Consider the following 15,694-nt stretch of genomic DNA (forward strand, 5'->3'; position numbering starts at 1 on the left):
ACTCCACCAAGTACTGCAGAGCCGAAACTACAACTAAGGCAGGGTGCTATATCAGGGGTACCCTGCTGCACTCCCTGGTACCTCCTGCCAACCTGCATGTCACACTACAGGACATAGTGGTGACCCTGAGGTTAGTAGGAGGGCTCAGTCATTGCAGTGGTGGACTGAAAGATTGACAATTCCAGAAATGTCGGTTTCTGCTGAAGAACTTAGTGGAACATAAGAATTTTAATTTTGTTTTAAATTGACTTTACTGCAAAATGATTGATGAACTGCTGGCGAATCTTTGTTGCAACTGAAAATTGTTTTGATTATTGAGCTGCATAGGTGAAAAAATATCTATATTTCTTTTCTTTATTCAGATTGTGTTTTTTCAATCCCACATCTGGGCAAATGTGGTCATAAGCCCATCCCCCAACACAACCTAAAATCATTCTCAGTTTTTTCTTTAACAGAACCCATCTAAACCCTATTTTACTCATCTAAGTCTGTTGCCCCTGCCCGTAACCATTGTCTCCTCCGTGAGTTGGGTCAGATTGTCCAGTGTTGGAGCCCATCATAGACCTTGTTGCCTCTCCTTGTCATGATCTCATTACACTACTACAATCTTCTGAAGCCTGAGAAAACTCCTGGAGTCACTCGCTTAAAGGGGCATGAGGCAGAAAACATATTTGTGGAGATACTCTACACATCCATAGTTGAAATCTGTTCACCTCCTGCCACACTGTGAACTTTTAGGTACATGTTCACCAATGGCTTTACAGTGGTCATTCTAGATGACACCCTCCCTGCTCACGTTGGCCAGCTACCTAGAATGTCCTCAGCATTGCTTTGGCTGACCTGGCTTCCCACTGCAGGTGGTTCTCCCTGGTGATATTACCTGATTAAAACACTTTTTTGTGTCTGCACGATACAGTTCACTCTGTTTGTGCCTCTGGACATAAGCAGAGCTTGCTAAGACCAGCTGATTGCTCTTGGTAGCAATGAAGCAGCACATTTGAATATTTTTTTTTTTTTAGATCTAAGGGGTCTTCAACATTATATTAGCGGACATAAAAAAGAGTAATTCCTGGTCCTAATAGCTAAATGGCACATAAAGATAAATTGCATTCCTGCTTAATGAGATTTATTGCCCTGACAAGGGATCCTCAGCAATTTTTGGAACATAAAAGGGTCCATTATAAACATTTAAAACTCAGGCCTGAAATCCAAATGTTCTATTTAGACATCCTATAAGCATATAACAAATTTGACTCAAGGGTACTATTTATACAGAAAGGTGTCATGCTGAGAGAGTTGGTTTCTAAGCCATCAAGCCCTTGGGATGTTCACTTCCCATGGGTGAGAACTGCAGAGATGCCTTCTCTCTGCTCATCTTTTAATCAGCAACACATTCCCATATTCCACAGCTCTTTTTTTTTTCATTGAGAACACCACTGACAAATGAAAGGCTGCAACATTTGGCCTATAGAGACAAGACTGATTAACAATCACGTAGCGACATAAGAGAAAAGAACAATCAACCAACCAAGTACCCAGCCCAATGTTTGGACAGGTAGATAAAAGAATGAGTGGTAGTCTGTCAAGCACTGAAATGCCCAGGGGAAGGAGGCCATAAAGTAGTGTAAATTCACTTTTTCAGAAAAAAAATAAAAAGGTGAACTACATCACCTCAACCCCCCCCCCCCCTTCCTGGTCCCAGTGCTTTGAAATTTCTGAATTACTACATTGGCTGTGTGTGCACTTGGGGGAAAGGTGGTGTAGGGTGTTAGTTCATCTTTTTGATTTTCTGAAAAGATGAGCTAACCCTTTAAGAATTGAGGTTATCATGTGTGGTCAGCGTAGGGGGAAGAGCATCAATTGGAGGATTTTGGGTAAGTATTCTGATTAGGTACCATTGGGGTAGCAGAAACATTGTGCAAGCAATTGGCGGGTGAAGTTTGTATAAATGACTCCCATGAAAAACGTTTGGAATCTGGGTTTCTCTTTTTTTAGATGGGCCTCCACCCACTCCATATGGAACAAATCTATTCTGCAGCTCTTTATAGAGCCATCTTAACGTTTCCTTAGATTTGCTTGGCGTCCTATTTAAAAGTGCAAAGACCAACAGTGACGTGCATAGGCCACTAACCAATAGCAACAAATCAGATTACAGTTTATTAGAGAAAGAACAATGAATTAAAGATTGTGATTGGCTGTTATGGATTCATGCGCATTGCACTTTTTCCTTTGCACTGCTTTTCTCAGAAAGAACCATATACTGATACACCTTCTAGCCATAATCCAGTGCTTGATTCACCAGCCCGATGCAATGTTCTGGTATGGCTCAGGACGATGGGGTTTCTCAGGGGTGATCTCTGCTTGTCTGTGAATGCTGTAAGCACAATAAAACCTTCCACAGAAGTTTCTAGAGAGACAGAATAAAGGACAGTAACACTAGAAGAACTTGAACACCCTTCATACGTAATTCTTCATACATATTTGTAAACTTGAGGTAAACTTGTTTGCTCCAAGGTTAATGCAAATGGAACTCTTTGTGCATGGAAGAAAACAGGTTGATATGGAAAGGCTTCTTTACTGTAAAAGCTGTGAAAATGACTAAAAGACTTCTACATGAGCTAGCTCCAGTCAACTCACTACAGAGCAAGGCTTGAGAAATCCCAGGCGCCAGGTCACCATGGTGACTACAATCTGCTTTCTGGTACCTGAGGAAGAGGCTAGTCCTCGAAACACATCAGCCATTTTGGATGTCCATCATTCTCATCACCATTCAGAAGCGCAGTGTGAATTGGACAGAGCGGTCTCATATGATGTGCTTATATTCATGTACTTTTGGGAATAGAATACCTTCTTTTAAATTTAATAAACATACTTTTAAAGGTAATGCACAAGGCCGGTGCGCCCTTCTGTTTTGTTTTTCTCTATTATCATCTTGGTTCACACACTGCCTCCCACTAACTTCAATGCAAAATCATGTCCCATTAACGTCAATACAAAATGGCGTCCCATTGACATCAATGCAAAAATGTGTCCTATTGACTTCAATGAAAAATCGTGCCCCGTTGACTTTAATACAAAAACACTTCCCATTGACTTCAATGCACAATCACCTCCCATTGGCTTCAATGCAAAAACACCTCCCATTGACATCAATGCAAAACCACCTCTTATTGAATTCAATGCAATAACTCCTGTCAATAGCAATGCTAATACTTATCTCCACATGGCACTCTACGCTATCACTTGTGAGTCTGGAACGCACTGCTAGAAATTCCTGCAGGATCCTTTTCATAATGCCACTCAAAACACAATGCGTGTGGATCGCATCTGTGTGAACCACCTCAATAGAACACATAATATGTAGCCTGTCATGAGAAACAGTGTGTTGAAAACGCATCCAGAATCGCATGTGTGAACCAAGGTGGCTCCATTCACACCCGGGCATTTTGGGATCGTGGCAGAATCGATGTGATCAAAAAACGCAGGTTCAGGTGCCATTTTTTTAATGGCGCCTAAAACATGGTGTGGTTTTGCCATGAATGATGAGTGGCAAATCGCATCATGTGAAGCTTGTCGCCCAAACGTTGCCTTGCCCCGGGCGTAGACAACCCAAGATACGCTGAAAAAACCTGGCTCCTTACTTTTTTAGCTGGCTCCTAGATTCAAAGCACATTTTCCCTGCTATAGAGACATATGCTTTGCTCATATTTCATATCTGAGGTTTCCAACCACTTTAATTCTCAAGATCAGGGGCGTCCCTAGTGTTGGTGTCACTCAGTGCGGTAACACTTGGTAACGCCCCCTCCGACGATCCCTGCAGAATGGATCAGATCTGCGAATTGAGCATAATGGATAGGACTCCGATTTATTATGCTCAATCCGCAGATCCGATCCATCCTGCGGGGATCGTCGGCTTTCTTTACAACTTACCTTTTTGTGGAGCGGGTCCGGTGTCACCCCGTGCAGTTGGTGCCACTTGGTGCTGGCCGCACCCCTTGTACCTGCCTCGGGACGCCACTGCTCAAGATATAAAGCACACATGAATGCATTAATGTATTAAGTGGAAAACAAATCATTCAATTATTTTTAAATTCAACAAGTGTAAACCTGACTTTTACTTGATTTTATTCTCCTGTAATCCCCTGTACAGCAGCACACTGAGTGTTATAGTCTGGGCACTGCTTGGGCCAATCAGGTGCCCTGCAATCACCTGTACTGACAAGGAACATGCTGAGAGAAGCAGACATCAAAGTGATGACTTTATTGGTCTATTACTGCTCCTTCACTGTCCAATCAGAGGCTGAAGGTAGGTTGCTGGCTTAACTGCAGCAGCAAAGAATCAGGACATAAATCTGACTCTGCTCTGTGGCAGTGTAAATCTGAAGACTGGATGGTCAGCAATACAAATCCTCTGACCGGTGAAAGAGTTCCCTTATAATCTGTGTAAAGATGAGGGCTCTGTTGTGTCCAAGAAATATGTAACATTCAGGTGTACCAGATTTTACATAGAGGATGTGACCGTCCTAGAGCTGGATCTCTTCACTCCGCACTTGATCATGTCAGTTGGGTGTTGCATATATATATTGCAGTGACTTCCTGCTGTAGTACATCTCCGGTAATAAAGGTTACATATCTGCTGGATTACATTTTCCAGATAAAGCCATACTGATCAATGAAGTGACACAGACATGCAATTTGGCAGGAATCTTCTGCAGTGTGTTTGCTCCCTCCACTGTCCATTCTAAGAAAGTACACCACAGATAATTATATTATTATTATTTATTTTTATTACAGGTACTTATATAGCGCCGTCAATTTACACAGCACTTTACATACATATTGTACATTCACATCAGTCCCTAACCCTCAAGGGGCGTACAATCTAAGGTAGGATTTATATAGTTCCAACAGTTTTCTCAGCGCTTTAGGGCTCATGTACACGGGGCGTTTGGAAGTCTTCTGAACGATGGAAACTGACTGCTGGAAAACGTAGGTTAAAAAACGTCAGTTTAGCCGCGTTTGCATACTGCGTTTATGCACGTTTGCATTTAGAAGCGTTTTTAAAAGATAACCTCAGGAGACCCTCCCAAATGCCCAGAATGCACTGAAACATAGTAAATAATTAACTATTTCAGACATTTTGAGAGAAATAGAGAGAGCAGAAGCAGAGAGAGCAGTATGTGTTGAGATGACCTGTCTTTTCTGGTTGTAGTCACTATGGATCCCATCATGAGCATAATGCGGCACGTTCTACCATTTTTTTCCTTCACGAAAAACCTGGAACTGACTGCGCTGGTGTACCGGGTCCATTTGAATACATGGAAAACGCTTTACACGTTTATGACGTGTTCCGGTGCGTTTCCGCATACACGTTTATGACGCATTCGGTCTGTTTCTGCGTATACGTTTATGACGCGTTTGGTGTGTTTCCGCATACACGTTTATGACGCATTCGGTGTGTTTCCGCGTACACGTTTATGACATGTTCCGGTGCGTTTCTGCATACACGTTTATAACGTGTTCCGGTGCGTTTCCGCATACACGTTTATGACGTGCTCCGCATACACGTTTATGACGCGTGCGGTGTGTTTCCACATACACGTTTATGACGTGTTCCAGTTCGTTTCCGCGTGCGCGTTTATGACGCGTTCCAGTGCGTTTCCGCATACACGTTTATGACGCATTCAGTGTGTTTCCGCGTACACGTTTATGACATGTTCCGGTGCGTTTCTGCATACACGTTTATAACGTGTTCCGGTGCGTTTCCGCATACACGTTTATGACGTGTTCCACATACACGTTTATGACGCGTGCGGTGTGTTTCCGCATACACGTTTATGACGTGTTCCAGTTCGTTTCCGCATGCACATTTATGACGCGTTCCAGTGCGTTTCCGCATGCACGTTTATGACGCGTTCCAGTGCGTTTCCGCATGCACATTTATGACGCGTTCCAGTGCGTTTCCGCATGCACGTTTATGACGCGTTCCGGTGCGTTTTTATGCATTCCAGTTAATTTTCTCCCCTCTCTTTTTCTTCAATTTAAATAGGTACATGTGCGTTCCGGTGCGTTTTTGGTACATTTGTATGCGTTCCAGTGCAGTTTTGTGCAGAAAAAATGCAACCTGTTCTGCTCTTTTTTCTGCAACTGGAATGCACTGGAACTGCCAGCACTGATGTGAACTATGACATTGACAACCATATCACCTACTTTATGTGCGTTGTGGATGCACAAAAAAAGCAACTGAAACGCATGTAGTGTGAACTGGGCCTAAAACAGCACACAGTTAACCCTTTGATCTCCCCTCATGTTAATCCCTTCCTGCCCAGTGCCTTTAGTACAGTGTCAGCGCTTTTTATTAGCACTGATCCCTGTATTGGTGTCACTGGGGATGTCAGTGACACTAAGGCTGGCCATACATTATACAATTATCTGCAGATTTTCTGCCCAATTTCCTTTAGATTTACCTTCAACTATGTAGTGCAAGGGCCTGCCTAATTGGATACAACTGAAAGTGTTGTTTAGGTTTGTCCTCCTATTATATGGTTTTTGGTAAATCTAAACCAAAAATCTGCAGATAATTGTATAATGTATGGCCAGCTGAAGTCAGTTCCCACCCAGTGTCAGAATGTGCGCCGCAGTCCCAATATAAGTCACTGATCGTCACCATTACTGGTATAAAATTAAAAAAGAAAAAAAAAATCACAGTAAATGTACCGCCATTTGTAAATGCTATAACTTTCACGTAAACCAATTAATTTACATGTATTGGGATTTTTTTTTAGCAAAGACATGGTGCATAATAAATTTTGGCCTAAATTTATGATGAAATTTGACTTTTTACATTTTTTTACTGGACATGTTTTATAGCAAAAAGTAAAAAATATTGTTTTCTCAAAATTGTTGGTCTATTTTGTTTATAGCGCAAAAAATGAAAAAACGCACAGGCGATCAAATACCACCGAAAGAAGGCTCCATTCGTGGGGAAAGAAAGGACGTAAATTTCATTGCGTTGCATGACCGCTCAATTGTCATTGAAAGTAACTCAAATCGCAAATAAAGGCCTGGTCAGGAGGGGGGTAAATCCTCTGGAGGGCAAGTGAGGACACAGCCAGCAATAAAACCTGACAGGGGCTCCAATCTCTCTCCTAAAAAAAAAAAGTTGCCTTTAGATATACTTTCAGCTTTAATTGTGAGGATAAATCTAATTGGTTCCCCATGACACACCCCCTTTATCCCCCCACGCCACACCTCCAGAGTAACCATCCCACCCTACACCCAACCAATCAGCTCACTCACACCTTTTCCTTGCTAACTACGCCCCTTTTCCTTCCTTTCTTACAGTGATTGCAGAACACCCTGCCCGCTCTCTACAGCCGACCAATCAGCTCACTCACACCTTTTCCTTGCTAACTACGCCCCTTTTTCCTCCTCTCTCACAAGATTGCAGAACACCCTGCCCGCTCTCTAAAGCCGACCAATCAGCTCATTTCATACGCCTTCCATACAGTAGGTGAAAGAGACCAATCAAGCCGCTGGCCCTCGCCACTCCCCAATAGCTGAGTGTGCAGATGTAGTTGCCAAGGCGGATTAGGTCACGAGAAGCAACGGGCGCTCGGGGGCGGGGCTCGTGCGAGGTGATAAGAGGGGGCTGCGCGGCGCGCTTTCTGGTCATTGCCTGAGACGAGGAGAGCGGGAGATATGGAGGTGAGTGAGGGGGGCGGTGAGGAGACTTCGTGCGACACACCTGGGCTTTCCTGCCCTGAGGGGTTCTCCTGTCATAGGTGACCCGGGAAATGAGGAGACTGGCACGGTGGTGCCATAGTACCCTATAGTTCTCCATGGAGGAGGATGTGGGCCTCTGTAGGGTCCTGCATTGGATGCTGTGTTGTCTTTGTAGGCCTGTGTGTCTGATCCTCATCATTCATGGGGGGGTCCCCGAATTTTATCATCCCAGAAAATTCCCCCCCCCCAAAAAAAAGGTAACCTTCAGCTTTAAGGCGAAATTCACTCTTGAAAAAAAAAATTGGACCGCCTAATATGAACTGAAGTGCGTTGAGGGCCCGGTCACACCAGAGTGCGGCGTGGGAAGCCCGCGTTCCATGCGCGTTTCCCCATTACCGCGTTCAAAATGCACCGCCCTTTGTTCTGCAGCGGGTGTCCGTGCAATGCAGATGACGTCCCAAACGCAGATTGCAAACTCTGCGCATTTGCCTGCGCTGGATCGTGTGGAACAAAAGTAGTATATGGTGGCAGTGCGGTTTTTTTTTTTTTCTATAGTAGTACATGGCCCTATGTACGGGGCGGGGGGATTTCAGCCTATTCAAGTGAACGCATTGTGCAGGAACGTATTCGCATTTCTGTGCGGTTCCTGGTGAACCTGCCCTTGAGGCGCATTAAAATAAAAAACGCACCCCAGGCCCCCTCCTAGTGATTTTTTTTTTTTTTTCCACGAGACAGAATCCACTTGCTCAGTTGAAGATCTGTCCACTGAACATCTCCAACTCCCCCCCCCCCCCCCCCCCCCCCCCCCCCCCCCCCCCCGTGCAGTCAGATGACAGGTCCGTCTCTGCTCTATAGGCGGTCAGGTGTAAACATTTGGGCTGTCTGACTGACCTCCGATCCGCCCATATAGAGGGGAACAGATCCCCTTCTGTTTTGTTTTTGGCCGATCAGATTGGAGAGGATGTAGGCGGATATAAACGGACACAAGTTGGTTTACATCCGTTGCTCCATAGACTCTGGCATAGAGGGTCCGATCAGGTCCGCCTAAAAACACAGGTGGACCGGACTGCTAGTGTGAAGGGGCCTCAAGGGGGAAATGTAAATTAAATATATTTTTCAAACGCAATTTTTTTGGAAAAAAACAATATTTTGATTTAAAAAAAAAAAATACCCCAATTTTTTTGGAAAATGTGAAAGATGATGTTACGCCGAGTAAATAGATACCCAACATGTCATGCTTTAAAATAGCGCACGTTTGTTTTTGGCCGATCAGATTGGAGAGGATGTAGGCGGATATAAACGGACACAAGTTGGTTTACATCCGTTGCTCCATAGACTCTGGCATAGAGGGTCCGATCAGTTCCACCTAAAAACCCAGGTGGACCAGACTGCTAGTGTGAAGGGGCCTCAAGGGGGAAATGTAAATTAAATATATTTTTCAAACGCAATTTTTTGCAAAAAAACAATATTTTGATAAAAAAAAACATATACCCCAATTTTTTTGAAAAATGTGAAAGAGGATGTTACGCCGAGTAAATACATACCCAACATGTCACGCTTTAAAATTGCGCATGCTCGTGGAATGCTGTCAAATGCGGTACTTAAAAAATCTCTGTGGGTGATGCTTTAAAAAATTTCTACAGGTTAGTAGTGTGAAGTTACAGAGGAGGTCTAGTGCGAGAATTATTGCTCTTCCTCTGACGGACGTGGCGATACCTCACGTGTGTGGTTCGAACACTGTTTACATAAGTGGGCGTGGTCTACCTGTGCGCTCACCACTACGTGCGAGGATGGGGGCACTTTAAACTATTTATACTGTCCCTTTGAAAAAAAAAAAGTTTTAATCACTTTTATTCCTATCACAAGGAATGCATACATCCCTTGTGATAGAAATAGGTAGTGACAGGTTCTCTTTATGGAGAGATATGGGGTCAATAAGACATCTTTCCTCTACAATGTAAAGCATATAAAAAAAAAACATTGATCTAGTGCTTTAAAAAAAAAAAGAAAAAAAGGCCTTGTTTACAAGGTGCCAGAATACATTTTTTAAAAACTGTCCATTTCGGTGCATCCTGAATTTTCATTTCGGTACACCACTAGCGATTACGGCACCTTACCAAAGACTTGAATGGGAGGAGATGACGAACTTCCACGCCTCTCAGACTCGCCATGTAGCTTGGTTTTTTTCTCTGCACAGCGAAGTGGCACAAATGCTACATTTAAAAAAAAAAAAAAAAAAAAAAATGTGAACAGGTGTCTGCTGTCATTCATTGTACCATTGCAGACTGCTTTGCTAGGTGTTCAGGAAGCTGCACAGACATGCCCTACACACCTGCTACTAATGCCAGTGTGAACGACGCTTAAAGCCTCCTACACACCATGAGAAAATGGGGCTAAAAATACCACTTTTGGCACGATCGTCCCATAATATGATAGTTAGTACACAGCTTTCAAGAGCCGATCATGACAGTTCATGCCACAATATCTGAAAGGGACAAATGAGAGAATTTTTCTCATACGATACCAGAACGATTTTCATTTAATCTGTACAGTAGTCATCTGAAAAAAATTGAAAGATAAAGACCACACATGCCCAGAAACCAAAGAATACATTACAGTACATGACATCACTGAACAGAGGACTTGACATTGAAATCTTGTTTGCTGCTTTGGCATAATACACCTACGTTTTCAAATAATTGGGGTCCAATAGGTTTAATTCACTAAGCCAGGGGTGGGCAACTGTGGTCCTCCAGCTGTTGTAGAACTAAAAGTCCCATGAGGCATTGCAAAACTGACAGTTACAAGCATGATGGGACTTGTAGTTCACCAACAGCTGGAGGGCCACAGTTGCCCACCCCTGCACTAAGCTATAACGATCATTACTTGCAATAACTAGCTAATGACACCTGAAAATAAGTCACATAGCTGATCTTTATAGTGAATTGGGCTTGCAATCTTGCATGGTCTTTCTTTTTCTTTCTTACATGTCTTCTTTTTTATAGCTTTCAGCTGCCTGCAGATCAAATAGTTGGGGCTGGAATAGTGCAGATTCTGGCAGCAAGCTGATGAACCTGTATAATGGTAGCTCACTTTCCAAACCTCCTTCCCTCCACAATGCCTACAAAGCTCAGGTACGGTTTAAAAGGATTGCAATGGCCTTTAAATGAATTCTGTCAGGATGGAAATATGGAAGCTGATATTGCAAGTGTTAGAGCGGATTCACACATATGCGGTGCAGATTGAAGCTCAGGGTTCACAGCTAATTGATATAGTAGCTGTTCAAAGGTTCATGTCAGGTTTACATCAGGTTCAGGACAGGATTAGCTCCGGATCTTGTCCTGTTCACACATAAGCGGTTTAGGAACGGTTCCCATAGAAGTCAATAGCCTGTTCTTCTCACCTGAGCCCACTGCTAAGAAATTGTACTTTTTTTTTTTTTTTTTAACCGCTTCCTGTCCGGCCCACGTATATAAACGGCCGGACGAGAGCAGTGCAGGGGGCGGGTGGCTGTTTTTAAACGTTCTTCCTGCTTGTGCGCTCTTCCCTGGGAGCATGCAGTACTGCAATCCGAACACCGATCATTGTATGGGACCTCTGTGTGAGGTCCCGATCATGTGATCACTGATTGGCCAATCAGTGATCACATGAAGAGTAGTAAGCAAGATGTCACTTCTGACATCATTGCTTACTACGTGTGAAATCTGCGAATGATCGCAGAGATCACATGGTACAGGGCTATTCACAACAGCCTTGTACCATGTGACAAGCTGTGGCCAGTCACAGCTCACTCAGTATTTCTCAATGGCAGCAAGAATGCAGCCAGAGAGAAGGAGAAATTATTGCTTTTACAGCCTTTGTGGGTGTAAAAGCAATCAGTGTAAAAAAAAAATCTTCATCACCCCCCACAAGTAGTACAGTGTCACCATGGTGACAGTATGTAAAAAAAATACATAATCTAAAAATGTAAAATAAAAAATTTTAAAAAAATTATAATTTTTGGTTATAAACTAATTTGGATTATTTTTATTATTATTTTTTTACTAAAAAGATAATTGAATACATTTTGGCCAAGATTTATGAAGAAAGATTTATTTGCAAAATTTTATAAGAAAAACACTTTTGTTTTTTTTTTTTCAAAATTTTTGGACTTTTTCATTTATATAGCAAAAAAAAGGGAAGGGGGTAATTGTCCGGACTTGAAGTGGTTAAAACCGCAATGAATCTGCACCTGCCGTGTACCAGACATATGTGAACAGGCAACATAGGAAGCAATGGTATTTCACATGTCATGTGGGTTGGATGCGGTTCAAACCTCATCCAATCCGCATATACAGTATGTGAACAGACACTAAAGGTGAAAATTGTGCAGGTGACCATCATTCTCATCTTTGCTTCACTACCTGTGATAGCAATAAAGTTTAAAAAAATTATAGTTGAACCCAAGGAAAAATTTTGAGCCTGGCATTAATTCTAGGGCCCTTATTCATGTTTAACTCGTTTATGGTAAACTGATGACCTGTAAGGGCTTTTAAAGTGTCACCTGTGGAAATATCCTCTGTACCAAAGTAGCCAGGGTCTCTCACTTTAGGCGTCAGGTAAGTTATAATAATATTATAGGTGTCCAGTATTCACTTAATTTATGATGGCATTTTTTAAAAAAAGGGGGGAGGGGCAGTTTAAAAGGAAGTAAGCAATGACAGCCTTTGTTTCTAACCTGACAAGTTCCTTTTAGTTACCAAGTTAAAAATGTGAATCTGGTAATTTTTTTTTTTTATTTTGTGTATAATATATAAATATAAAAATATATATTTTAGTCGTACAGCACAGCACACAGGCTCTTTAGTCTTTAACAGAGAGTTATGTGCAGCTACCGTCCAAGGAGGGACCTGTGTTATGTACTGTATTTTCAATCAGAATTTTACTGGTAAGCCAAAAATTCTATTTTTTTTAGTAATGCAGTACAGGACATACTGTAGGTTTTTAATTTTTTAACCATGGGAGTTCCAAAAGCAGTCTGAGGGGGCAGGCACCACAGCAGTTCGGTACATTGACAGTTTCCAGAATGCCCACCATTTTGATCCTAAAGAACAGGAAAGAGAGATACTGGAAAGGCATAGATCAGTTGGAACTGATGCCAAGGAGTCACTAGAACTTCTACTGCAAAGGCCAGAGGGTCCATAACCTGGTGTCAGGAACCTCATGCCAGCCATGCTGATTTCCATTCGTGTGCGCATACACAGCTGTGCACATATTCTAGAGCACAGGAGCTTAACTAAGCAAAGCTGTGAAAGGGTGAGAATGGGCATGCGCCTGCCATAGCACACACACCACAGATCCTCGCTGGATGGGCTTTTGCTTTATCCTTGTGACTTCCTGAAAGCCTGCTTGTTTTACTGAGCCGCCTTCTTCTGACTCTTCTCTGTTACCAACCTTGGCCTGGACATTTGACTAAGATTCTGCCTGCTGATCTTGTACCTTGCTGCCTGCACGTTGTCAACTCTGACCTGGACTCTGATCATGATTCTGTACCTATCTTCCTGGCTAATCCCGAACTCCGCTTGCAACCTGACTCAACACTTCTACTCATTCTACCTCTGGACTTCCAAGCTCAAGTTCACCGATCCAACTTTGTGACACCTGTGCCCTTCCGCTGCCCTGTCTCCACTACCAGGGTTGCTTGGACAGGAATAGGTCTGCAAGTAACAATTATTTTCATAATCGATTAGTTGGCTGATTGTTTCAATGTAATTATATAATCGGATCAAGACCTCCAAAAAGTGTGGTGTATAATTTAGTTAATATATAAAGTTTAAAAAAGATAATTGTTTTCTTGAATATGTATATGCAGTGGTAAATATAATCAGCTGTATGGTTAGGGAACAAAATATCTAATCCACTCTGAGAATAACAGACAAAAGAGATGTACTGTATATGCTATTAGAGGTTGAATCTGGTACATCAGACTCCAAGACCAAAATTTTTATTTAAAGAAAAAAATGTAAAAACCCAAAATGCTATTTTGCTGATTTTTTTTTTTTTTTTTTAGCCAGGATTGTAATATTATGCATGACAGAGGCCCTTGTCATAGGCAGGTAGGTTGATGCAGAAAAAAGCACAATATAGATGGCACTGAGAAGTAACAAACACCATGACATATGGATACAACATTAGTAAAGAGTCCATAAAGTCCATGAAATGAGCACTATATTTTGGCAGCTCCATATAGAGTGAAGCAAGACTCTGTAGAGATGAAAAAGGGAATAGAAAGAGGCGCCAGCCTAAGTGCAGTATTAAAAGCAAATTTATTCTATAAAAGACAGCCAAATCACTACTCACAACTATGGTAAGCTGTGTCTTAACCACTTCCATACCGGGCACTTTTACCCCCTTCCTGCCCAGGCCAATTTTCAGGTTTCAGCGCTCTCACACTTTAACAATTGCGCGGTCATACAACACTGTACCAAACTAAAATTTTAAAATTTTCTTCACACAACTAGAGCTTTCTTTTGGTGGTATTTAATCACCGCCGGGGTTTTTATTTTTTGCTAAATTAACAAATAAAGATCGAAAATGTTGAAAAAACAAAAGTTTATAGAGTTCACAAACTATGGGATATATCTGAAAATTGATCAATCCTGAAGTCAGCCAGACACACTTGTATACAATGGATGGCATGAAAGGAAGCCATCCATTGTATACAACTGTCATGTGACCTGCTGTGATTGGTCTCAGGAGGTCACATGGTACTGGCAACGGGGCTGGTACACAGATCTGTCATCTGCCGTGTCTGAGGTACTCGGCCGGTGACAGATCGCGGGAATGTGCATGCCTGAAAGGACGCCATATGGCATCCACCCGGAGGGACGAGCTGTTTGCCTGCCGCCATCTGGCTATAGGCTGGGCGGCAACTGGTTAAGGAGATGTCTTTGAGGAGCCGGTATGAATCCGCTGAAGCTCAGACACAGGTGGCTGTGTGGCATCGCAGGCCACCAGCCAAGGACGCCGTAACCACCGTGGAATGCATGGCAGACCGGACCAAAAACATCCAATGGGAGCACGGGGATGAGTCAGATGACGCGTTTCAAAGCTTCTGCTTTTTCTTCAACTCTCTAGAGGTCTTAGGCTATGGCCCCCTTCTGTTCCCTTTTAACAGGTAGCTTGGTATAAGCTACCTGCACCGTCTGTGACTGATGCTGGCCACACACAAACAAATTTTTTCCATGAAAAATTTTAATTTGAAGACCATTCGTTTGATTTTCTAGATTAGTGGGGTCAAATCGATGTTCATTTTCATCCACAGTGACAGGAAAATTTGAAAGAGAAGAATAGAAAACTTTTCTTGATCGAATGAATATTTTGACAATGCAATTTTTTTTAGTTCAGAAATTGCATTAATTTTAAAATTGAATTTATCATTCAATTTTAAAATTGCAAGTGAAATTTTTTTTGTAATGGCATTCATCCAGGTATTGAATGTAGAAAGAATTTTCATACGAATATTCTCATCTGAAACATGTATGGCCAGCGTAAGACACTTAGCAGCATGCTTTTTTTAATCATCTGTCATGATGGGGTTAAAAAAAACTAAAATTACGGTAGCCCTTCATAGTATAAAAACAGCAGATGGTCACTGCTATAACTTTATACTGTGAAACAGTGAAAGTAATATTAATAATAAAAAAAAAATAAATATGTCTAATTATACCCTGAAGTAGGATATACAGGGTATTTTAACTGGGAGTCAGACATGAAGCTATATGAAGGGTGGGGGGATATAAATCTTTTGTTGAAGTAGTACTCAAGGCTTAGGCTTTTTTCATGGATATAATCATTTTAAATATAATGCACAATACTGGTAAACTTTTACTGTCAGTTTATTTTAAATGCCTTACATTACCTCCAGTCTGCAAGCATCCAGCTTCTCTGGGTTCAGATGCTAATCTTCCCTGTAAAGAACACTTCAAAT

General features: G+C 42.1%; 1 protein-coding gene across 1 annotated transcript in view; it reads left to right on the top strand.

Annotated features, from left to right (window-relative positions):
* MEIOC (meiosis specific with coiled-coil domain) overlaps positions 1-15,694 on the top strand; it is a 66,913-nt gene that overhangs the window by 30,510 nt on the left and 20,709 nt on the right. The window contains exon 3 of the mRNA XM_089674705.1: positions 10,731-10,859. Coding sequence (XP_089530831.1) covers positions 10,731-10,859 — 129 coding nt within the window. The remainder of the gene's footprint in view (positions 1-10,730; positions 10,860-15,694) is intronic.

This window comes from Staurois parvus, unplaced genomic scaffold (assembly GCF_062004578.1).
Source record: "Staurois parvus isolate SC_StPar_1 unplaced genomic scaffold, SC_StPar_1.0 ptg000151l, whole genome shotgun sequence".
Taxonomy (NCBI): Eukaryota; Metazoa; Chordata; class Amphibia; order Anura; family Ranidae; genus Staurois; species Staurois parvus.